Below are 26,366 nucleotides of genomic sequence, written 5' to 3' on the forward strand. Positions count from 1 at the left end.
AAAACAGCAAGTTCTGGAATCAGTAAGAGATTCTGTCACAAGAAAAAAACAGGTAGATTAGCAAGGGAAGGGGGCATCCAAGTTCTTCTGTACCAGCCACTAGCAAGCACATGGGGTGCCACAGGTGAGCATACGGGAACCACATTATCATATCAACATGCATACACCACATCATAAATACTATGTACATGCAATAAAATCAAAAGTAAAGATCATGTCAGTTGTGGTGGTGCACGCCTTTAGTCCCAGCACTTGGGAGGCAGAGGTAGGAGGATAACCATGAGTTCGAGGCCACCCAGAGACTACATAGTGAATTCCAGGACAGCCTGGGCTAGAGTGAGACCCTACCTCAAAAAAAACAAAAAAAAAGGGCTGAAGAGATGGCTTAGCGGTTAAGCGCTTGCCTGTGAAGCCTAAGGACCCCGGTTCGAGGCTCGATTCCCCAGGACCCACGTTAGCCAGATGCACCAGGGGACGCATGCGTCTGGAGTTCATTTGCAGTGGCTGGAAGCCCTGGCACGCCCATTCTCTCTCTATCTGTCTCTCTCTCCCTCCCTCTCTCTCTGTCACTCTCAAATAAGTAAATAAAAATGAACAAAAAATATTAGAAAAAAAAAAGAAAAAGTAAAGATCACGACCTAAGTTGGTGATTCTTTTTTTTTTTTTTTTTTAAGGTGGTGATTCTTAATTTTCAGCACAGAGAACAGTCATCCTGGTTCATAGATTTTGATAAAAATCTTAGAATGTTTACAAAATACTCTAGAAGACTCAGATACAAATTGCTTACCACCACACATGGACACATGCTACCTTATGCAGAGTGTTTTTCTGATACCTAACTAGAAATTCAGCCTGGAATGCATGTTTCAAAGCACCAAAGAGTAGTGCCAAAGTACTCAGGAAGCTAAGTCAGGGGAATTGCTTCAAGTTCAAGGTTAGCCTAGGCTACATTGTGAGCTTGAAACCAGCCCGAGATATATAGTGAAACTTTGTTTTTAAATAAATAAATCAAGTCAAAATACAAAGATGGAGATAATGCAAACAAAGAGGTTTTACCATTCTTTGGAACACATTGCAGAGGGTGCACTACAACAAATACCAATCCTACTTTCTAAAAGAAGTATATATAGAAATGCCAACTGAGAATGTAAAGACATACAACTGCATCATCAAGATCCAAAAAGTTTAGTTAAAAATATATATAAAATATAATGTGGGGACAAGTTGGTAATCCCAACACTTGGGAGGTAGAAGCAGGAGTATCAAGAGTTCAAGCTACATAGTCAATTAGAGGTCAGCCAAACATACAGAGATCCTGTCTCTAAAACAAAATAAAACAAATGAAACAAACAATTCTCTCTCTCTCTCTCTCTCTCTGTGTTTCCATGTCAAGAAAGCCAAATTAGGGCTGGAGAGATGGCTTAGCTGTTAAGCGCTTGCCTGTGAAGCGTAAGGACCCCGGTTCGAGGCTCGGTTCCCCAGGTCCCACGTTAGCCAGATGCACAAGGGGGCGCACGTGTCTGGAGTTCGTTTGCAGAGGCTGGAAGCCCTGGCACGCCCATTCTCTCTCTCTCCCTCTATCTGTCTTTCTCTCTGTGTCTGTCACTCTCAAATAAATAAATAAATAAATAAATAAATAAATAAAATTTATAAAAAAAAAAAAGAAAGCCAAATTATTGCTATATGATTAGAGCAAAGCTATGCATTCCCTCACTAAGGGTGAAGGAGACAGACACAGAGAACAATCAGCTCCTACCAAATCAGATATCCAGAGACCCAGAGGCTCCCAAGACCTCATCACTGAAGCAGACCTAAAATGAACCCAACATGGCTCAGGGAAATTTGTGGAAGAGGGGGAAGAAAGAATATGAGAGCCATGTGTTGGTCATGATATATAGACATTTTCTCTTACCTATGCTTTATGGCCAACCACACAATGCATGACCCATATACCCCAACAAAGAGGGTCCAGGTGGAAGGGGAAAGACAGGGAGGAGGCTAACAATGGTACCAACTTCACTGTATTCACTGACTACAAAAAAAAAAAATCCTTAAAGAATGTGTCAAAACTAATATGACACCCTTGCTAAAGGCATCATTTTTTTCAAAGGATTTTAGGCACTTCCATCAGAATTACTTAAAGTTGTTCTTTAAAATACAGATTGTGGCTGGAGAGATGGCTTAGCAGTTAAGTGCTTGCCTGTGAAGCCTAAGGACCCCGGTTCGAGACTCAATTCCCCAGGATCCACATTAGCCAGATGCACAAGGGGGCGCATACATCTGTTCGTTTGCAGTGGCTGGAAGCCCTGGCGCACCTATTCTCTTTCACTCTCTGCATCTTTCTCTCTGTCTGTTGCTCTCAAATAAATAAATAAAATAAACAAAAAAATTAAAAAAAATAAAATATAGATTTCTCAACTGGATAGATGGCTCATTAATTATGTGCACTTCTTGCACAAGCATGAGTGCCTGTGGGGACCTTAAAACCACTCAAGTTTGAATCTCCAGAACCTACATAAACAGTTGGCCATGGCCACACACATCTGTAACCCAAGTCCTGTGAGGAGCAGAGACAGGAGAATTGCTGGGGCTCATAAATAGCAAGGCAAGATCTAGAATCTATAAAAGACTCCATTGTACAGCAAAAAAAGTCACATGGGGCTAGAGAGATGGCTTAGTAGTTAAGTGCTTGCCTGTGAAGCCTAAGGGCCATGGTTCAAGGCTCGATTCCCCAGGACCCACGCTAGCCAGATGCGCAAGGGGCGCACACGTCTGGAATTCATTTGCAGTGGATGGAAGCTCTGGGGCACCCATTCTCTCTCTCTCTCTCTCTCTCTCTCTCTCTCTCTCTCTCTCTCTCTCTCCCTCTCTCTCTCTCTTTCTCTTCCTCCCTCCCTCCCTTCTCTCTGTCTGTCACTCTCAAGTAAATAAATAAAAATAAACAACAATTTTTTTTTTTAAAAAGTCATGTGAGTGAGCCCATACACATACATACACCACTACACCAGCACCACTATCGCAATGATAGATTCCTTCCTGGAGCTATGATGTAGCCCAGTTGGTAGAGTGCTGCCCAGCATGCATGGAGGGCTAGGTCCAACTTTCAGCACCACATCCACCAACCAGCATGCAGTGCACACTTGTAATCCCAGAACTTGGATGTGGAACAAGGAAGATCAGAATTTCAAGGTCATTTTTGGCCATATAGCAAGTTCAAGGCCAGTCTGGACTACATGAAACCCAGTCTCAAAATAAAAACAGAACATTTTCTCACCTTATTCTTTCTGAGTCGGAATTTCTAAGAGGAGAGGTTAAGAAAATGCATAAAACAAGCTTAGCTAACATCATAATTCAGAGTCCTTTAGTATATATAGAATGTTTTTTACACATGACTGTAATTAGTTGTAGAACATTTTCATCATTCCAAAAGGAAAGAAACTCACACCCTTTAGCAATATCACTCCATTTTCTCTAACTTCCACTACCTAAACAATCACTAATGTACATTCTCTATAGATTATCCAACAACGGCTATTTTGTACAAATGCTCTCCTATATCATTTGTTCTCTTTGTGGTGCTGAAGATCAGTCCCAGGGCTTCGTGCACACTAGGCAAGGCCATCACAACTGAGCTACATCCTTGGTCCAGTATGTGATCATCAGCTACTGCTTTATTTCCATTAGCTTTCAAAATTCATCTATGTGCTATGTGTTGCACTCTTTTATTGAACAAAATTATTGCATTCAATATATGTACAAAATTATTAAAGAAGTATTTCATATTCATATGAAAGAAGTAATGAGGAAACAACCAGATGTTCATTTTCAAATCAAGCAGAAATTACAATATAGTATCATCTGTAGATAATCTGTCAGACTCCCAGGCTAATTTATCAACAATAAATATAACCAAATGGAGTTTCCTTAAGAACCCAAGTAGCTTAGCAGATGGACAATGCATAGCAAAAATAACAGCAATACGGGAAAGCCAGCATTAACTTACACAAAACATGCAAAAAACACTTGAAAAGACCCCACAGCAAAGCAAGTTGTGCTGTCAAGTAGCCATGCTTACATTTGAGTTTATTTTAACCTAAATAAAAACAAGAAATGTAGTTCCTCAGCCACTCTAGCCATCATTTCAGTCTTCAGTTGCTATAAGAACCCAGCTATCATACTAAGTATTGCAGAAAGAACATTTCCATCATCACAGAAAATTCAATTAAATAGTGCTGATCTAGAGATATGTAAATTTGTCATAGCTTCACCCACTTATTTATTCCAAAATATTTATTATTATAAGTTTACCCTAGCCAGGCATGGTGGTACACGCCTTTAATCCCAGCACTTGAGAAGCACAGGTACGAGGATCACCATGAGTCTGAGGCCACACTGAGACTACATAGTGAACTCCAGGTCAGCCTGGGCTAGAGCGAGACCCTACCTCAAAAAATAAAAACAAGTTTACCCTGAGGTCTAGGGGCTATAACTTGGTAGTAAAACACGTATTTAGCATGCTTGAGGCCCTAGGTTCCATTTAGAACACCATAGCCACTCAAAAGCTACTATGTGCAAGGCAGCATAAAGCTCTAGGAATAGCACACTATACAAAGCCAACAAAGACCCAACCCCTATGGAGCCCAGATGCTACTGACAGGAAAGGAAGGATAAACAAATCAGCTAAGCATGCAACATTTATCTAGTGGTGATAACATAGAAAAAGGTAAGGGGCAAAGAAAGAAGAGGAATTGTTCTTGACATAGTAAGCTCGACCATCTCTGTGATAAAGTAAATTTTATGTAGGGAACTGAAGAAAAATGGAGTGAGTCTTGTGGAAATATGAGACAAAAATCATTGAAGAAAGAGAAACACCTAATACAAATAGCATGTGGCAGGTGCAAGCTAGGCAGGTTTCACAAAGCAGTATGGCAGCAATGTGACTGGAGGGTAGTGGCAAGTGAATGTGTAAAATCAAAATACATGACACAGCGCAGGGAGTACAGACTTGGAAGGAAAATCTTACTGTCCTTTAAAGAGTCTTACTAGGTTCTTACTTTACAACTTATTTTTGATATATTAAAGCCTTCACCAAATTAGAAAAAAAACTTATCTGAAAATAATTAAAGAAAATTATTTTTAAATAACAACCATTTATTATCTCTAGAAAGTACCCTGATGGTACACACTGAAAGGAGAAGCAGCTTAATGAATTGTCAAGAACAGCAGGAGTCATTGGCATTTCAGCTGCAATCCCCTTCCCACCATCTCCCTGCCTGCTCAGCAAGAGGAAAGCTCTGCTCCTGCCAAATACAGACAAGAACAGAGGGTGTTTTCTCTCGTGTTTGTTATGTTTCTGTCTTTCTCCCTCCCTCCTTCCTTCCATCCCTTACTAAGGTTTCCAATATAAGGGGAGAGGTAAGAGTTAGGCCATATGAATCAGAGTTCCATAGCTTTGAATGAATTAAAGTAACTTCATTTGAAACAGTGTGAGGAAAATTAGGCCTAAGGAAGTGCTCAGGAAACAATGTAATCCCATCAGTATGTCCAATTACTCTGTGTTAAGAAAAAAATAAACAAAAAGGTTGAAAAAAGGAGACTATTAATTAAAGTATATTTAACTTGTGCAAAATGGTGAGTTTTGCTATGGTTGTTTGTTCTTTGATTCAGGGTTTCACGATGTAGTCTAAGCTGGACTTCAAACTGTAATCCTCCTGCTCAGTTGCCACCACACCAAACTGGTATTTTGTGGTAAACAATTAAGGGGAATTTGGTAACATCATGTGTTCTCTAACATACACAGGCCTGCCCCTTTACACAAGAGAATCAAAGACAGAGATAGCCAAAAAGATCCCAGTGAGGCTAAAGCAAGTTGGAAACACTATTTACAAAACAACCATAAATAAGAAACATAAGTATAATAAATGAAATAATTCACCAGGGGGTTGCTGAAGAGTAGATTTAAGTTAGCAGAAGGAACAATCAGCAAACTTGAAGATAGAAAGATAAATAGTATGCAATCTAAAAAACAAACAGAAAAATAATGCAGAAATGCGACACCATTAAGCATAATGAAATGGTGACAGTAGGAAATATTTTAATAACTACTAAAGGAAACTTCATGAAAACTATCAACTCATATATAAGAAACCCAATGAACTCTATGTACAATAAATTAAAAACTATGTAAACCCAGACAATTATAGCAAAAGTCCTGAGGACTGGGGAGGTTGCTCAGTGGTCAAAGACACTTGATTACAAAGCCTTCCCATGGAGGCTCAACTCCCCAGTACCCACATAAAGCCCAATTCATAGAATGGCACATATGTCTGGAGTTCATTTGCAGTGGCAAGAGGCCCTGGTGCACCCATTCATGCTGTGTCTCTCTCTGTCACCTCCCTTCCTCCCTTGCAAGCAAATAAATTAAATGATAATAAATAAAATTTGAAAGAATCTTGAAAGCAGCAAGAGAAAACTAGCTTATAAAACACAAAAAATTCTAATAAGTTCAATCACAAATGTCATATCAAAAAGAATAGGGTCGGGCTAGAGAGATGGCGTAGCAGTTAAGCGCTTGCCTGTGAAGCCTAAGGACACCGGTTCGAGGCTCGGTTCCCCAGGTTCCACGTTAGCCAGATGCACAAGGGGGCGCACGCATCTGGAGTTCGTTTGCAAAGGCTGGAAGCCCTGGTGCGCCCATTCTCTCTCTTTCCCTCTACCTGTCTTTCTCTCTGTGTCTGTCGCTCTCAAAAAAAAAAAAAAAAAAAAGAATAGGGTCTAGTGCTGGAGATATGACTCACTGGTTTTAGTAGCTTGCTTGCAAAGCCTAATGGCCTGGATTATACTCTCCAGTACCTATGTAATCCAGATGCAAAAAGTGGTACATGTGTCTGGAGTTCATTTGCAGTGACAAGAGGCCCTGGAGTGCTCATATTCTCTCTCTCTTCCTCTCTCTCTCTATTTCTCCTCCATCTTTCTCTGCTTGCAAATAAATAAATACATTATTTTTAAAGAATAGGGTCTAAGAGAGGTAGATGGGAGAATCACCTTTAAGTGTGTAGGCCAGTTAGCCTGACAAACAGTGGTAAACAATGAGAAACTCTGTTTCAAAACAAGGTACAAGGCAAGGACTGACAATCCAATGTTGTCCTCTATTCTCCACATGTACACAATATAACAAATTTTATAAATATATACCTACTCTCCATTGTTCTCTCAGATTCTTTAGATTTAAAATCATATAAAATAATAGTTACAACAATGTAGTTTTGAATTTATAGCATAGTTAGAGGACATTACGTGTGTGTGTGTGTGTGTGTGTGTGTGTGTGTGGTTGTAAAATAGCACCCAAAAAGGAAGGAATAGCAGAGAAGAAAAGAGAAAATAGAAATAACACTAATATATATCACTGGAACCTAAGATATTAAAGGGATTCTAATAAATTGAGGTATATATATTAAGTCTTACCTTAGTAATTAAGAAAATAAAAATATCAGTGAAACAATTTATGGGTTAAAATGTTGCACTAAAATATATTCATTTAATGTTAAACAGTAAGAGGTAAAAAAAAGGGTGATATAATGCTGGACTTGGTGGTCCATGACAGTTATTCCTGAACTTGGGAGGTTGAGGCAGGAGTTATTACAAGTTCAAGAGTGATCTGTAAAACAAACAACCAAAAAAGACTGAACTGTGGTATATACTAAAACCTCATCTGAAAAAACAAAATGAGGGCCAGAGTGATGGTTCAGTGGTAAAGGTGCTTGCTTGCAAAGCCTGACTTGATTCTCCAGTTTCCACGTAAAGCCAGATGTACAAAGTGGCACATGCCTCTGGAGTTCATTTGCAGTGGCTGGAGGCCCTGATGTGCCCATACTCATTCTCTTTCTGTCTGCCTCTTTCTCTCTGTCTGTCTGACTCTGTCTCAAATAAATATTTTTCAATCTGTCAAAGAAAGAATGAAGGGGGAAATGACAAACATAAGCTATTCACATCAATAATGACATTAAACAAGAATTGATTTAATTAACTAATTAAAAGCCACATATTTTCAGACTGGATAAAAGCAATATTCAATTACATACATTCTGCAGGAGAAAATATTTGATTCAAGCCATATTAGTATGAGTCTAAAAGGACAGAAACATATTCTATGCAAACTTCTACCACAGCAAAGCTAGAGTAGCTATAATAATGTCAACAACAGGGCTGGAGAGATGGCTTAGCGGTTAAGCGCTTGCCTGTGAAGCCTAAGGACCCCGGTTCGAGGCTCGGTTCCCCAGGTCCCACGTTAGCCAGATGCACAAGGGGGCGCACGCTTCTGGAGTTCGTTTGCAGTGGCTGGAGGCCCTGGCGTGCCCATTCTCTCTCCCTCTATCTGTCTTTCTCTCTGTGTCTGTAGCTCTCAAATAAATAAAAAAAATTAAAAAATAATAATGTCAACAACATTAACTTTAAGCCAAGAAACATAACTAGACATCAAGATAGACATTTTATAATCATAAAACAAGTCCATTCAACAGGAATAGATAACTAGTATAATCACGCATACACCTAACATCAGAGTACTTAACTAATCCAGAAAGTACACCTGAGAGGCACGAAGGCAGAAATAGACAATGCCAACAATAATCACTGCAGACTTTAATAATTCACTTTAGAAAATTGAGGGAACATGTAGAGAGAAGATATAACAAAGAAATAGAAGACTTAACCAGTACTGTGAACAGCATTATAAATGCACACAGTCTACTAGAACACATCAATCAACATCAGCATAGTACACTTCCTTCATAGGAACAGTCTCCAAATATGCCATATGCCAGGCCTTTAAAAAGCCTCAGTAAATGACAGCCTGTCTCAAAGAATTTTAAAAATTAACAATAATGTAAAAATCCTGGGATTGTACATAGTATGTTCTCATATTGCATGTAACATTATAAATCAAAAGAAATTTTGAGAATTCTCAAGTATGTGGACATTAAACAGTACACTCCTATAAGAAAACAAGGGATCAAAGAATAGACCATTTTGAAAATTAGAAAATATTTTAAGATGAATGGAAATAAAAAATATAACAAACAGGGCTGGAGAGATGGCTCAGCAGTTAAAGGCACTTGCCAGCAAAGCCTGATCATTTGGGTTTGATCTCTCAGTACCCATGTAAAGCCAGATACACAAAGTGGCACATTCATCTGGAGTTTGTCTGCAGCAATAGGAGGCTTTGAGATGTCCATTCTCACAACTCTCTCTCTCCTTCCTTCTCACTCTCTCTTAAATAAACATAATTTTTTTTTTTGCTTTTCTTTAAGAGAGACAGAGAGAGAAAAAATTGGCATGCTAGGACCTCAGCCACTGCAATTGAACTCCAGATGATTGTGCCACCTAATAGGCATGTGCAACTTTGAACTCTCGTCACCTTTGTGTATCTGGCTAATGCGGGACCTGTAGAGTCAAACATGGGTCCTTAAACTTCAAAGGCAAGTGCCTTAACCACTAAGCCATCTCTCCAGTCCCTACATAATATTTTTAAAACTATAACAAAGCCAGGTGTGGTGGCACACACCTTTAATCCCAGAACTCCAGAGACAGAGGTAGGAGAATCACCATGAGCTCAAGGCCACCCTGAGACTACATAGTGAATTCCAGGTCAGCCTGAGCTAGAGTGAAACCCTACCTCAAACAAACAAACAAACAAACAAACAAACAAAACCTATAACAAAAATTATTATGATGAAGCTAAGAAAGGTACCTAGTCAGAAAATGCTGTTGTAAAAGCCTGTACTACAAAACAAAAAAGATAATTTAACCTTCTAATTTAAAGCATTAGCAAAAGAAGAGCAAATTAGGCCTAAATGCAAGAAGACTGCAGGAATAAAGGTGACATCAGTTAAGGAGTAGAAATGCAACCGAGATAGCTAAAGAAGCATAGCACACATGACAAGCTCAACAATCAACAAAGCTTCAGCTACAGTGATCATGAGAAAAAGAAAGAAGGCCGGGCGTGGTGGCACACGCCTTTAATCCCAGCACTCGGGAGGCAGAGGTAGGAGGGTCACTGTGAGTTCAAGGCCACCCTGAGATGACAGAGTGAATTCCAGGTCAGCCTGGACTAGTGTGAGACCCTACCTCAAAAAAAAAAAAAAAAGAAAAAGAAAAAGAAAGAAAGAAGGAAGCTCAGAAGAAACTAAATCAGGAATGTAGGGCTAGAGAAATGGCTTAGTGGTTAGAGCAACAGCCTGTAGGGCAAAAAGACCCAAGTTTGATTGCCCAGGACCCACGTAAGCCAGTTGCACAAGGTGACACATACATCTGGAGTTAGTTTGCAGTGACTGGAGGCCCTGGTGCATCCATTCTCTCTATATATCTGCCTCTTTCTCTCTGTGTCTCTCTTACTCTCTCAAATAGAGAGAAAGAGAGACAGAGAGAGAGGAGAGATTAAAAATTGGCACACCAGGGCCTCAGCTACTGAAACGAAACGCCAGACATTTGCGCCACCTACTGAGCATGTACATCTGCCTGCAAAAGGGTTATTATTTCTAAGCATACATAAGCTAAAAGGATGACAGGAAAATACTACTGAACAACTGGTTGACATGAAATTATGGAACCTACATCAAGTGGTCCAATTGCTTAAAAAAAAAGATACAAAGAACTGAAATAGACTGAAAGGAAAAAAAAAGAAAAGGTCCATGATGAGTCAAGACATTAAATTTTAAAAAATCATTAACTTGATGAATTCTTCCGATCATCAAGAAAAAAATAATAACAAGTATCCATCACAAACTCTTCCCAACAATGAAAAGGAAAAACTATTTCCCAATTCATTCTTTGAAACCCAACCCAGGCTATGGAATGAGGAGGTACTTGACAATGGAGGAAAGATGAATGGGCAATCAATATATTTAAGAACATTCCAGGGGCAAGGTACTCAACTATCATGCAAGAGATGCTGGGATGAGTCTTCAGTAAAACACACACACACACAAACTTTTCAAAGCACTGTGACAAATGGTATTGCACACCCATAATCCTGAGGAGGCTAAGCTCAAAGCCAGTCTGAGATGCACAGGGAAGCCCTAAAGTGGTGGTTTGATTCAGGTGTCCCCCATAAACTTAGGTATTCTGAATGCTAGGTTCCCAGCTGACAGATTTGGGCATTAAGGCTTCCTGGAGGCAGTGTATTGTTGGAGGCAGGTTTATGGATGTTATAACCAGTTTTCCCTTGCCAGTGTTTGGCACACTCTCCTGCTTCTGTTGTCTACTTTATGTGGGCCAGGGGGTGATGTCCACACTCTGCTCATGCCATCCTTTTCCCCTGCCATCATGCAGCTTCCCTCAAGTCTGTAAGCCAAAATAAACCTTTCTCCCAAAAGCTGCTCTTAGTTGGGTGATTTCTACCAGCAATGTGAACCTGACTGCAACAGTAAAGTGGTACCAAGGAGTGGGATTGCTGGTAGACAACTGACTGTGTGGCTCTGGCCTTTTGGAGCTGATTTTCAAGAGGAAAGTGGAAGGATTTGAAACCTTGGCCTAAGAGATGCCTTGTAGTGCTGTAAGTACAGCTTGATGTACTATTCTGGTCAGAGTTGAAAGACCTGAATGCAGTAGGAACTATGAACTGTGAGGTTTGGCATATGAGGGTAAGAAAGAGCTTGCTTGGGCTGGGCTAGTGGCAGTTTATTTGAAAAGCTTGCTGTTATGCCTGTGTCCTGAGAAGTTGTGCAGGGTTGCTTTGTGTAGAAACAAACTGGTGTGAACAGAGGGATATGGCACAGAAAGAAAAATATTTGGGTGAACTGCTGCCCAGTAAACTACAATTGGGAGATTACAACCTTTGAGATTGGGCCAGCTGACCTGCACTGGGGCAACAGGAAGAATGTAGACTCTTTTGAAGGGGCCTGAGTACTCAAGGAGTGTGCTGTTCTTCAAAGCCTGTATTCTTCCATGGATTAACAAATTGGCACCATATCTGGTTTTATGGAGTATAGGAAATGCAGGAAAGAGAGGGTCATTGACTTTACAACACAGTCTTGTGTTTTGGAAATGGTCATGGGCAGTGTGAAGCAGGTTTGCTGGATGTCTGCATGGAGACCCCCTGAGGCCATGAGGATGACCGCAGGTTACAGTGGAGACCTCGGGAAGACGCCAGGACCATGAGATGGCTGCCCATGAGAGCTGCCACCCTGGATGAAGTTTTCCAGGACTGTGAGTAGCCTAGCTGGAGGGGCGGAACTGGAATTCCAGAGATTTGTTGTTGGTTAGGACCATTGGACTTAAGAGACTTGTCACTGGCTAGAGTGATTAGAGTTTGGTGATTTCCCTGTTTAAATTATGTATTGCTTGAGTATTTCGTTGCTATGTCCAATGCCATCTTTTGCAGTGTGAATGTTCATTCTGTGACATTATGGGTTTTTTGAGGTTATTTTTTGATATTATGGCACAGTTAAAAGATTTTGGACTATGGGGATGCATGAACACCATTAGAATTGACAAAAACTATGGGGAATTTTAAAGTTTGATGAATACATTGTATTTTATATCATGTATGGTTTATTAGTTTATGGGGGCCAGGGACCAAAGGTCCTTGATTCAGGTGTTCTGAATACTAGGTCTCCAGCTGATAGAGATTTGGGAATTAACGCCTCCAGGAGGCAGTGTATTGTTGGGGGCAGGCTTGTGGGTATTAAGCCAGTTTCCCCTTGCCAGTGCTTGGCACACTTTCCTATTGCTATTGTCCATCTTATGTTGGCCAGGGGGTGATGTCCACCCTTTGTTTATGCCATCATTTTCCCCTGCCATCGTGGAGCTTCCCCTCAAGCCTGTAAGCCAAAATAAACCTTTTTCCCCTCCACAAGCTGCTCTTAGTTGAGTGCCTCCTACCAGAAATACAAACCTGACTGAAACACCTGTCTTAAAAATTAAAATAATTTGGCCAGGCGTGGTGGTGCACACCTTTAATCCCAGTACTCGGGAGGAAGAGGTAGGAGGATCGCCGTGAGTTTGAGGCCAACCTAAGACTCTTTAGTGAATTCCAGGTCAGCCTGAGCTAGAGTGAGACCCTACCTTGAAAATCCAAATAAAAAAAAATAATAAAATAAAATAAAATAATTTGTGCTGGGGAGATGGCTTAGCAGTTAAGCACTTGCCTGTGAAGCCTAAGGACCCCAGTTCGAGGTTCGACTCCCCAGGACCCACGTTAGCCAAATGCACATGGGGGCGCACACATGTGGAATTTGTTTGCAGTGGCTGGAGGTCCTGACATGCCCATATTCTCTCTCTCTCTCTCTCTCTCTCTCTCTCTCTCTCTCTCTCTCTCTGTTGCTCTCAAACAAACAAATAAATAATTTTTTAAAAAAAAATTAAATAATTTGGGGCTGGAGAGATGGTTCAACACTCGCCTACAAAGCCTAATTACCAGGGTTTAATTCCCCAGTACCTACATAAAGCCAGCAACAAGAGCAAATTGCTAATGGATAATTGTGAGTTAGAAGATAGAGCAGCAAGGGCTAGAGAGATGGTTGAATGGTTAAGGCACTTGCCTGCAAAGCCAAAGGACCCAGGTTTAATTGCCCAGCACCCATATAAGCCAGAGTTTGTTTGCAGTGGCTTGAGGCCCTGGAGTGCCCATTCTGTCTGTCTCTCTCTCTCTCTCTCTCTCTCTCTCTCTCTCTCTCTCTCTCTCTCTCTCCATCTCTCTCCCTCCCTCCTTCCGTCTATCCCTCTGTCTCTCAAATAAATAAATAAATAAACAAAATTTTAAAATACTTAAAAAAAGAAGATAGAGGGCTGAGCATGGTGGTGTATGCCTTTAATCCCAGCACTTGGGAGGCAGAGGTAGAAGGATTGCTATAATTTCGGGGCCACCCTGAGACTACATAGTGAATTCCAGGTCAGCCTGAGCTACAGCGAAAACCTACCTCAAAAACAAAACAAAAAAAAAAGACAAAAGAAGAAGAGGAAGAGGAAGAAGGAGAAGGAGAAGGAGAAGGAGAAGGAGAAGGAGAAGGAGAAGGAGAAGGAGAATACCGGACCATAACATTATTCGAATAACACAAGCCAGTATATAGGTGTTCATCTGTGCATTTAGCAGGGCCATATAAAATTGTCATAAATTAACTATAGACCAGAAAAATAACAGTGGCTATTCATTTAACTACAACCTACAGCAAACCAATAAAAATTTTTAAAAAAAGTAAGGGAGGAAAAAATACTAAATTTTCAAAAGTAGTTTAACTACTAGGGAGAAAAGAAGGAATGTAATTTGGGACAGGTATTAAAGGGCTTTCATGCCTTAGCAATGTCCTCTTTCTTAGGCAGAGTTCTTACAATCATTACATCATTCCATATACTTTAAATATGTTATTTGAGGGCCACTATATGAACTAAATTTCAGTGTAAAGTATTAGCAATGAAATAATCAAATATAATTATATGGAATTTTTTTTTAATTTTTTTATTTATTTATTTGAGAGTGACAGACACAGAAAGACAGATAGAGGGAGAGAGAGAATGGGTGTGCCAGGGCTTCCAGCCTCTGCAAACGAAATCCAGACGCGTGCGCCCCCTTGTGCATCTGGCTAACGTGGGACCTGGGGAACCGAGCCTCGAACCGGGGTCCTTAGGCTTCACAGGCAAGCGCTTAACCGCTAAGCCATCTCTCCAGCCCATGGAATTTTTGAAGTGTAGCTGAGCAGTCAATATGTCAATATTTTTATTCGTTTATTTGTAACTAACATACAAAAATTTCATCATGGAATTTTCTAACAAAATTTGTCTTTGTTGATTCTCTTCCACCAGCTTCTCCCAAATCCTCTGCCCCACCCAGTGGATACTTTCATAGTATCTCCCCTGTAGCCTCCTTTTCCCTTTCATGTCATATATTCCATTGCCTTCACCAACACCTCTTTTTCCCCATCTTGTGGTCTCCTCTCTAGTTGTGTAACCTATACCTACACTCACATTCAGATCTGCATAAAACAGTACTTGCGATTTTTGTCTTTCTGATACTGGGTCATCATTTGCCACCATGAAAAATGTCTATCATCAAGAAAACAGATACCAGAAAACACTAGTGAGGATGTGGAAAAACAGAAAACCTTATTCACTATACTTGTAAGAATGATAACTAGTGTAGCCATTATGAAAATCAGTATGTCATATGACCCAGCTACCATGCCTGGGCATATACCCAACGGAATCTACATCCTACCAAAGAGATGCATGCACATCCATGTCTATTGATGCTCTATTCATAATAGCTAGAAAATGTAGTCAACCAAGATGTCTATCAACTGATGACTGAGTAGTGAAAATGTGGTACATATACACAATGGGATTTCTTTTTCAGCAGAGAAGAAAATGAGATTTTCAGGAAAATGGATAGATCTGGGAAGTATTATAAATATTTATGTTTGTAAAGTAAACAGACTCAGTTTTTGCTTAAATTGGTGAGAATAAAACACAATGTCAGGATGAAAACTGAGCAAAATGGAAGGATTATCTCTCTATGGGAATTATTCTACTTAAATCGGCAAGGAACTTGGAAGAATCAGAATTAAGTTATCTAATTAAGTTATATAATATCTAACTGGGCTCACATGGGTCACAGGCATTATTTTAAATTGTAGAGGAGTTATTCAAATATTCAAATACATTTATCTGAATAAACAACTTTTGTGGTTATTAATCATAATTTTAAGATAAAGGGTATTTTGTTATTTAGAACACCTAACTATAAATGATAACATGCTACACATTCTTAAAGTCCACTAATACATTAATCTATCTTTGCAAAATAAAGGCTTGTCTAAATAACTGAATTTAGGGACTTACAGCTATTTCTAATAACAGTTGGCTGAACTTGAGACACACAGCACTCTCATGAAAAGAATAAAATTAAAATATAAATAATATCTTGATATCTGAATGTTCTGACTCTAAAGTGAAAGAAAATAAAATGGTTCTTAAAATTAAAGTTAGGGCATGTTGATGATTTAAAGTTCTATATCTAGAATTATCTATTATACTGATTTAATAAAAAAGCATTAAAAATTTTCAGATTGCACATGAAAGTGAGATCACACAGTATTTGTCTTTAAAAGCCACAATTTTTTCACTTAAGAATAATAACCTCTGGGTTCATCCTGGTCACATTTCACAAATACACATAAGGTTATCTTATTTACAGCTGAATGATACTGAAAAAAGATTATATATTTATTTAGTCATCCATTGATAGAAACATAGATTGTTTCCATATTTTGCTTAGTATAAGTAATATACCAGTGAACATGGATGGGCACTCAGACACCTTTATAAAATAGTGATTACATTTATTTGAGTATATTCCAAGGAGAGTTGATTTCTAGGTCACGTGACAATTCCATTTTTAATTTCTACAGGAATTTCCACACCAATCTATGTAATGGTTGAACGAGTTTACATTTGCACTAACAATGTTCAAGGGTTCCCTCTTCATCGTGTCTTTACCAACACGTTATCTCATCTTTTTGATAACATTTTAATAATGTTTTTGATAACCATTTTAATAAATGTTTCATGATGGTTTTGACTTGCATTTCCTTGATGACTAGTGATATTTATTACCTTTTCATATAGCTTTGGCCATTGCCATTTTAATGTCCTAAGTGGAGAAATATCTCCTCGGGTTGTTTGTTCATCAAGTTTTTATTTTATTTTATTTTATTTTATTTTATTTTATTTTATTTTACTTTACTGAGAAAGAGAGAGAGAGAGAACTTGTGCACTAGAGCCTGAGCCACTGCAATCGAACTCCAGACGCTTGCTCCACCTAGTGGACATGTGAAACCTTGCCCTTGCCTCATCTTTTGTATGTCTGGTTTATGTGGGATCTGGAGAGTCTAACATGGGTCCTTATGCTTTTCAGGCAAGTATCCTACTGCTAAGCCATCACTCCAGCCCTCATAAAGTCTTTTTAACAAATGTCATTATTTGCAAAAAGAAAAAAATGAAGCTAGTACCTTCCCATATGCCAGCTACAAAATGAACTTAAAATGTGTTGAAGAACTATATGACAGACATCTATAAAACCCTTAGGAAAAGACATAGGAGAAAAGCTTCATGGCACTTGATTTTGCAATAATTTCTTAGAAAACAAAAGATCCAAGAAACAAAAGACAGCATGAACTGCAATATCTCAGGATTTAAAACTTCTGTATATCAAGTCACCATCAGCGATTGAAAATGTAACCTACAATACACATATATGTGTATGTGTGTGTGTGTATGTGTGTGTGTGTAAATATAGTATATGATATCACACACACATATACTGTGTGTGTATGTGTGTATGTGTGTGATGGAGGATTAATATACAATAAATAATATCTATAAAAACTCCTAAAACCCAACAATAACAATAAAAGACAAATTTAAAATGGGCAAAGGACTTGAATAGATATTTTTCAAAAGAAAATATACAACTGGGGCTGGAGAGATGGCTTAGTGGTTAAGTGCTTGCCTGTGAAGCCTAAGGACCTCGGTTCGAGGCTTGATTCCCCAGGACCCACATTAGCCAGATGCACAAGGGGGCACACGTGTCGGGAGTTTGTTTGCATTGGCTAGAAGCACTGGCACGCCCATTCCCTCCCTCTGTGCCTGCCTCCCCCTCTCTCTCTCTCTCTCTCTCTCTCTCTCTCTGTCGTTCTCAAATAAATAAGTAAAACAAAAAAATATTTAAAAGAAAATATACAACTGGACACAGTGGCATATAGTTATAGTCCTAGAACTTAGGAGATCCAAGCAGAGAACTTTCCTTTATAAACAAAAAAGGTCAAAGAAAGGGAGGAAGAAAGAAAGGAAAGGGGGATAAAACAGATAGAGGAAGGACAATATGTTCAACATAACTAATCATTAGAGAAATGCAAATCAAAACTGCAATGATATCCTACCCAATTGCTAATTAGGATAACTATCAAAACAGAAAACAAACTTAGAAGAAGACAAGTGATGGTGAAGTTTTGGAGAAATCAGAACCTTTATACATTGGTGTTTGAAATATAGAATTATAGATCTCCTTTAGAAAGCAATACTACTCAAAGAAGACAAACTCAAAGTAGAACTACCATATGATTTAGCAACTCCACTTCTGAGTATATGCCCAAAAGACATAAAACTAGATTCTTAATGGAATATTTGTAATCCATATTTTTTTCAAATACTTCATTTATTTATTGATTTATCTGAGACAGAGAAAGAGAGAATGGGCATGTCAGGGTCTCTAGGCACCGCAAATGAACTCCAGACATATGTGCCACTTTATGCATCTGGCTTTACATGGGTACTGAGGAATCCAACTCTGGTCCTTGGGCTTTGTAGGCAAGCGCCTTACCCAATGAGCAGTCTCTCCAGCCCTGTCATCCATTTTTAGATCACCATTTTTCACAACAACCCAAAGGTTGTTGTGAAACCCATATGCCCACTGACAGATGTATAAATAATCAAACTGTGATATAAGCAACAATGGAATATTATTCAACATTAAATAGGATTGAAATATTGACACACATTAAAACATAGATGAACTGATTACACTAAGTAATACTAGTCAGTCACAAAGAGACAAGTGCTAAATGTTCCATTTATAGATGCTCCTTTGAGCAGTCAAACTCATACAGACAAACAGAATGGCAGTTGCCAGCAGCTGGGGGAAGATCAAAGATTGTTATTTAGTTGCATAGATTTTCAGTTGTTCTGGAGTATTGGCTGCATAACAATGTGGATGTATTTAGCATTACTTAACTGTAAAAAGTGATTAAGACATTAAATGTTATGATAAATATGTTTTATCACAGTTTAAAACAGTAAACAAAAATAAATACTCCCTCAATGCAGGCCTAATCCTAAATGAGAGGGAGGGAGAGAGAGAGGGAGAGAGGGAGGGAGAGAGGGAGGGAGGGAGGGAGGGAGGGAGGGAGGGAGAAAGAGAGAGAGAGAGAGAGAGAGAGAGAGAGAGAGAGAGAGAGAGAGAGAGAGAGAGAGAGAGAGAGAGAATGGGAAAGTTAGGGCCTCTAACTCCAGATGGATGCACCACCTTGTGCATCTGGCTTCCTTGGGTACTGGAGAATTGAGGCTTGGTCCTTAGACTTCGCAGGCTTAACCACTAAGCAATCTCTTCAGGCCTGAAATTTTAAAATACAGGCATAACTAGTTTTCAGTTACCCACCCAAAGAATAAACCTGTATTTCCTTGTGTGGATGTGTGTGTAATAGATGAGTGCATGTATACATTTTTTACATGTGTAGGCACTCAGAAGTATACAAGCACATCCACACATGAGTTTATGCATGCAAAGTCCAGAGGCTGATGTCAGATGTCTTCCTCAATTGCTCTCTACTTTCTATTTTTAAATATTTATTATTTATTTATTTGAGAGAGGCAGACAGAGACACATAATGGGAATTCCAGGACCTCTAGGCACACCAAACATACTACAGAAACATGTTCCACCTTGTGCATCTGGCTTATATGGGTACTGAGGAATCAAATCTGGGTTTTCTGGCTTGGCAAGCAAGTGACTTAACCACTAAGCCATCTCTCTGGCCCTCCACTTTATTTTTTGAGACTGAATCTGGACCTCACCAATTAAGCTAGACTAGCTAGGCAGTGAGCCCTAGAGGTCCTTCTGTCTCCATCTCACCAGTGCTGGGATTACAGGGTCTTGTGACCATGCCCAGTTTTTAATGAAGGTGCTGGAGACCCAAATTCAGGTCCTCATGTTTGTAAAGTAGGCACCTAACCTACAGAGCTATTTCCCCAGCACTAGACCTACATTTTCTTCAAGAACATTATTTTAATTTACTGACAGCCTATATGTAATTTTGTATTATCTCAAGTTTCAGTGAAATAAAATAAAAATTGCCACTCTATGAATGTGTACACTTGTTAAGTTGGCTGAACTTTATTACTTAAAAATGGAGATGTTAGGAACTTCTTTTAGATTATAAACACAATGGAAAATTACTGAGACTGAAACATGAGTGCAATGAACACAGAAAGTTAGAAAAATACCTCAGGCTAAAAAAATCAGTACTGGGCTGGAGAGATGGCTTAGTGGTTAAGTGCTTGCCTGTGAAGCCTAAGGTTCGAGGCTCGATTCCCCAGGACCCACATTAGCCAGATGCACAAGGGGGCACACACGTCTGGAGTTTGTTTGCAGTGGCTAGAGGCCCTGGTGTACCCATATTCTCTCTCTCTCTCTCTCTCTCTCTCTCTCTCTCTCTTTCTCTATCTCTCTCAAATGAACAAATAAAAATTGAATAATTTTTTTTAAAAAAATCCATACTAAAGAGTAAGAACTGCAACGAAAATCAGCCACACAATTTACTGTCTCTATTACTATGAGTTAACTGTTTAATTTTCTATATTAACTAGAATTACTATTCCAGGAAATTCCTGCCAGTACATAGAAGTTGCAAATAGCTTTATTTCATGAAACTTCCTGGAAATCCATTTATCTGAACAACAATTATCAAGCAGCTCCTATTTGGATAAATAGTCACTTCTCAGAATCTCTCTCAAATTAACTCATCAAATGCTTATTTACTCTTCAAAATTTTTACTTCAAAGCCATTGAAATTTTAAATCTAAAGCTGATAAAATTCTGATACAAAATTATGTCATGAACTTTATACAACCCCAATTATGCAGGTTCCAACAAAGACTTGCCTAAGCCAGATTCCAAAAGCCTTGTAAATATGCACCCTCAATCCTTGATGTTCCCCTCCTAAGTACTTGGACAGTGTTGTCCTGGTAGTGGCTTTCCTTAGTGCTCTAAGTAACAAATTTGTATTTACTTCATTAGCAGTCTATTTTTATAGCATCTTGGAAGCATCAGCTTTATAAAATGCCTCTGTGGTTTCTCATTGCTATCATAATAAATAATGATATCCTTAGTATGAAGATCAGATAAGGTGTTGGCACTAAATTAATTGCCAGAAAAAATTCCAGAGGCCCAGTGTAATAGTTTACATTGACTGTCAACTTTGGGGATATTTTCTTTTGTTGTTGTTGATTTTGTAGGGTGGGTCTCATTTCTAGCCCAGGCTGACTTGGAATTTACTATGTAGTCTCAGGATGGCCTTGAACTCAGTGATCCTTCTCCTTCTGCCTCCCAAGTACTTCGTAACTGTGTAAAAGTACTTTTTTCCAGAAGACAGCTATTTGGGCTGGAGAGATGGCTTAGTGGTTAAGCGCTTGCCTCTGAAGCCTAAGGACCCTGGTTTGAGGCTCAATACCATAGGACCCACATTAGCCAGATGCACAATGGGGTGCACATGTCTGTAGTTTGTTTGAAGTGACTGGAGGCCCTGGCATGCCCATTCTTTCCTTCTCTCTCTCTCTCTCTCTCTCTCTAGCTATCTATCTGTCACTCTCAGATAATATTTTTTAAATGAACAAAAGACAGCTATTTGATTTAGGAAAGATTTATCTTTTATTTCTTATCACCTTTACCAGCTACCTACACCTAGACGTATCCCAATGTGTGCCAATAGTAGAGAATTTTATGGAAGTGTATTGATAGTCACCATGAAGACAAATATGCTAAATATAGCCACTGAAAAGCTTATACATAAAGGATGAGAGGGCTGGAGATATTGTCCACTGGTTAAAGTTGCTTGCTTGCAAAGCCTGGCAGCCTTGGTTCAATTCCCAAGTACCCATGTAAAGTTAGAAACACAAAGTGGTACGTGCATCTAGACTTTGTTTACCGTGGTAGGAAGCCCTTGCAAAACCATACTCTCTCTCTGTTTCTCTCTCTCTCGTCTGTTTTTCTCTCTCTCATATAAGTAAATAATATTTTTTTTTTAAATTAAGGATGGGAAAAAAAGATGGTAGGCCAATAGCAGCCAAAACCCTAGCGTCTACCATGAAGTAGGCATTCAATACTCATTGTGTGAATCAGGAAGGGAGATGAATAAAGGTGGGAGATGAGTCTAAGGAAAAGGAGAATAGGGTTGAGTCAAGGAAGAAGATAAACAACAGGACTCAAAAGAAAATGAAAACCAATGGTATTCAGACAGAGGGAATGTTATACACTACACATCAAACTTTTTACATTATTTACATTACAAAATCTTACATTTTACATTATCCCAAAGTTAGTATCTTATACTGAAATGCTTTGTATCAATACAGTAAAATATCTCAATTCAACAAACAAGCTGGTTTTTGCCATGAGAGATACTTTGATTTCTTTTTTAATTTTTATTTGTAAGGAGAGAAAGAGAGAATGGGCACTCCAGGACCTCTTGCCACAGTAAAAAACTCCAGATGTATGTGCCTCTTTGTACATCTGGCTTTATATGAGTACTAAATTGAAACCAGGTCATCAGCTTTTGCTAGCAAGTACCTTTAACTGCTGAGCCATTTCTCCATCCCCTAATTTCCTTTTCTAGTTGCATATATTTTTACTTTGTTTGGCTGGTTTGTTCTACTGTTTTTTGAGACACGGCACTTGTATGTAGTCCAAGTTAGTTACAAACTCAATACATATCCCAGGCTGCCTCAAGCTTCTTACCTTAGCTCCGAGTTTACAAACATGCACCACCATTCCCAGTTCACTTACATAGTTTTGTATACTGATTCCGCCAACACAGGACCCAAGAACAGGAGTATTCCTAGTTTATTCTGAGAGGGAAACCTATGACTACCCATGAACCATATCACTACTTCTACATTCTAACCTTCTTGAGGGAATGGATTTTGTCAGATTTTCAGTACTATACTCCTACTACCTAATGTCTGGTGCATAAAAAGTAATCAATAATACATAGTTGGTGTTCAGGCATAGTTCTTTTGCCTTCTGTGGCTTAAAAAGGAGGTTATAGAGACTCTAAGACTCCAAGATTATCAATAGAATCAACTTTGGTTACTGAAAGGCAAATCCATTTCAAGTAGACGAACTAGTGTAAAGAAACTAGTTTTAGGGTTGGAGAGATGACCTCACGATCAAAAGCACATCCTGTACAAGCTTAAGGCAGCCTGAGAGACTCATAGATTTTGATCCCTAGGACCCACATAAACACCTGAGTGTGTCTACACACATCTGTAACTGCAGTCCCATAGGGAAGCAAAGATCCAATAATTTCCAGAGCACACAGAAATTATATATACATATATATCTCAAGCTCAAGGATCGGTAATAAACATGGGCTCAGATCAAAACTGGTGGACAAGCAATAGAGCAGGACACCTAACATTCCCCTTCTGCCACCACAGGTGAGTACATCACATAAAATGCTAAGCATATTGGTGCTTGCTTGTAATCCTAGAGCTAGGAAGGCAGAGACCAGGGGTATCTCTAGGGCTCGCTGGCTAGCTGCTCTCGCCTAATTGGTGAGCACAGGCTAATGAGCAAGAGTCTGTCTCAAAGGAGGTGAATGATGTTCCTAAAGATGACATTGGGGGTTGTCTTTTGGCCTCCATACACACACACCAACACATATGCACACCCATACACCATGAACACCCAAAGACACATATACACAGATTTTAAAAAGTAAAGAATGTAATGTAATGTTATTAAATAAAAAAGATATTACTGTACTAATGATGTAATCTGTCATAAAAAATAATCACAACTACCATTACTAGGTACTATAGTTTCCACACATGCTAACAGGGTTGGTTGCTAGGCCTGTGGGACTGTGGTGAATAAACAAGCTATGCATCAGAGGAAAGAAGAAAATATGTACTTGAACTAAACTGCAGCTTTGCACATTCAATTTGTTCTCTGATACTTTGTGAAAACTAAGCTTACCAGAAACCTCACCACTACTCACAAAAATAAGAGCAGGCTTGGTAGAAGAACAAAACATTAAGTTTAATTTTAGCTTTCTACATAAATTATTCCCAGTTAAAAATGTAAAAGCAGGGCTGGCAAAATGGCTTAACAATTAAGGTACTTGCCTGCAAAGATTAAGGACGCAGGTTTGATTCTACAGGACCCACATAAGCCAGATGCACAGGGTGGTGTATGCATCTGGAGTTCATTTGTAGTGGTTGGAGGCCCTGGCATGCCCATTCTCTCTCTGTCTCTCTCCCTGCCCCCTCTTAAACAAACAAATAAAATATAAAATAATTTTTTAAAACATGTATAAGCAGAAGGCAGAGAAAACAGAGGAGAACCAAGATCTATCAATAAGACAAGAAGATAGCCAACTGCCCACCATGAGATGTGCCACCTCTACCACATCTGGCAGGGCCCAGGAGAAATTACAGAGGAAGTGGTGACATGAATGCTGCTTTTAATGCTAGCCTGACAACCAGCTTCAAGGCAATGGTAACAAACATGGTGATCAATCAAAACCCATCAAAGCTGAAATCCAAAGGCTATGGAAAACTCAACAATAAATCAGACTGCCAACAGGCCTGCCATGGCTCAGGGAACATTACAGAAGAGGGGGGAGAGAGATTGTAAGAGACACAGTGGGTAGGAGTACCCTGAGGCACGGTTCCCCCCACCCCCAGTACCCCACAGGGACTGACTGATGCTTTCATGACCCCACAGTGAATACCATACCCCACTGAGGGGGACCACTGGGGAAACAGGAGCAGTGGCAAGGGGATAAATGTATAACCTGTTACAATTAAATGATAGATAGATAGATAGATGATAGAGAGATAGAAAGATTGATTGATAGATGATTGATTGACAAACAGATGATAGACAAAATTTTAAAATGTAGAAGTAAACTTGTTACCAAAAAAGGCATTCAGCAGCTTCTGAACCTGAATATTGCTGCCCACTGTGCGGTACAACCCTTCAGTCTTGATCCCTAGAGAAAGAAAATCAGGGCAGTTTAGTTTACATGGCCAAGCTGTGAAAGGATGTACTTGCATACTGGAGTTAGTTCAGGCAGCAACAGGCCTTTCTAATCTCTTCAAGTTCTCCAGCCCTTCCCTGTAACAGAGGAGCAGTGTTAAAGTCCTCAGTACTGGGAATGCCCATAACCAGCAATGCTTCCATTTGAATTGTACCATTCATTAGTGTGAATGGAAGAGAAGAAGCACATGTTTCAGTGGGCAGCAGCAGATAGCTGAGAGCAGTCTACCATGTTGGGAAGAAGCCACCATTTAGCAAGTTTAGCACTTAATAGAAATTACCAATCTTCAAGTTTCTCCTAAATAGTGAAATAAAGGAGGAGAGGACTTGAAGGAGATATGAAGCAAAAGGTCAATTTCTGCACGGAGAAAGGCTGAAACGATATTTCAAAGTAAGAAAAGAAAACTGACACACTACAGCTACAAGCATTCAAGGATCCTCAGAGGGAAACAATGAAATATGTCCAATGGGGAAGCATGTCGATTCCCATATACCTGACTTCAGCTTCAGACCCATCAATTTTTAAATAAGAATTCACTGTGGTAGAAATTGAACCCTTGGTTATTTGGGATAGAACCATCACAACACTGCTTAAGGTCTATCAGATACTATTTCAGAATACATTATAAACCATTTGAAATTCTCTCTTTAAAATTTGAAACCACAAATTTCCCAGATATGCTTGGATACCACTGGTTTACAAGTTGCTGAAGTTTTACATGTACACATGGTTTCAACACATTAGTGTGCTCAAGATGGGTCCAAACCATTGCAACTTTGGAGAATATGTCTTAAGATAAAATCAAAATTAAGTTGATGATTCATATCTTACCTTTGGTCTCAATGACATTGATGCACTTCCTTACAAACTTGAAGCCCACTTCATTCAGTTCCACTATAGCAAGCAAAGGAAAGCAGAATTAGTTCCTACCCAATGTTTAATGGTCATGCCAAGTGGTTACAATCAGAGAACTGGGAGGCTAGTTTCTCATCCTCAATCACCTATAGATCCTTTTGTTCAAGGTAAAATCTTATAGCAAAAATGCTTCTATTTAGCTATCTATGTAATGGCTGTTGTAAATATAGACAATATTAACTAGGAACTGTTAGTCTGTAAATCACACTTTCTTTCATATGTGTACAATACAAAGAAAATATATGTTTCTGTATCATCACTACTATCCCCACCATAAGGTACAAGGAAGCAACCTATCTATCTTCATAAACACACAATTAAAAATAAGGATGGATTTCGTTTTACACAGAAGCATCCATATGCAGACTTGTACCACTAGGACATGTCATGAACAACAGCATCTGCTGTCACTAGAACAGCCCATAGTTTATAATGCCACTACTTTAGAAATTAGAATGACTCACTTTCTTCCTGTTTTGTTATAGGGCTGTGGTAGATCTATAAAAGAAGAGAAACAGAGAGCAATGACTATTGTGGATCACTACAGACAAGTAGGACAATTGTGTTCTCTTTTACCCTAGAAAG

At 39.2% G+C, this 26,366-nt stretch overlaps 1 protein-coding gene across 4 annotated transcripts in view; it reads right to left on the reverse strand.

The window, feature by feature from the left end:
• Ophn1 (oligophrenin 1) overlaps positions 1 to 26,366 on the reverse strand; it is a 344,008-nt gene that overhangs the window by 99,968 nt on the left and 217,674 nt on the right. For all 4 annotated transcript variants that reach the window (XM_045140247.1, XR_006634606.1, XR_006634604.1 and 1 more), the window contains exons 13-15: positions 26,246 to 26,279; positions 25,698 to 25,760; positions 24,744 to 24,818 (exon numbers count right to left, since the gene is read on the reverse strand). In XM_045140247.1, coding sequence (XP_044996182.1) covers positions 24,744 to 24,818; positions 25,698 to 25,760; positions 26,246 to 26,279 — 172 coding nt within the window. The remainder of the gene's footprint in view (positions 1 to 24,743; positions 24,819 to 25,697; positions 25,761 to 26,245; positions 26,280 to 26,366) is intronic.

This window comes from Jaculus jaculus, chromosome X (assembly GCF_020740685.1).
Source record: "Jaculus jaculus isolate mJacJac1 chromosome X, mJacJac1.mat.Y.cur, whole genome shotgun sequence".
NCBI lineage: Eukaryota > Metazoa > Chordata > Mammalia > Rodentia > Dipodidae > Jaculus > Jaculus jaculus.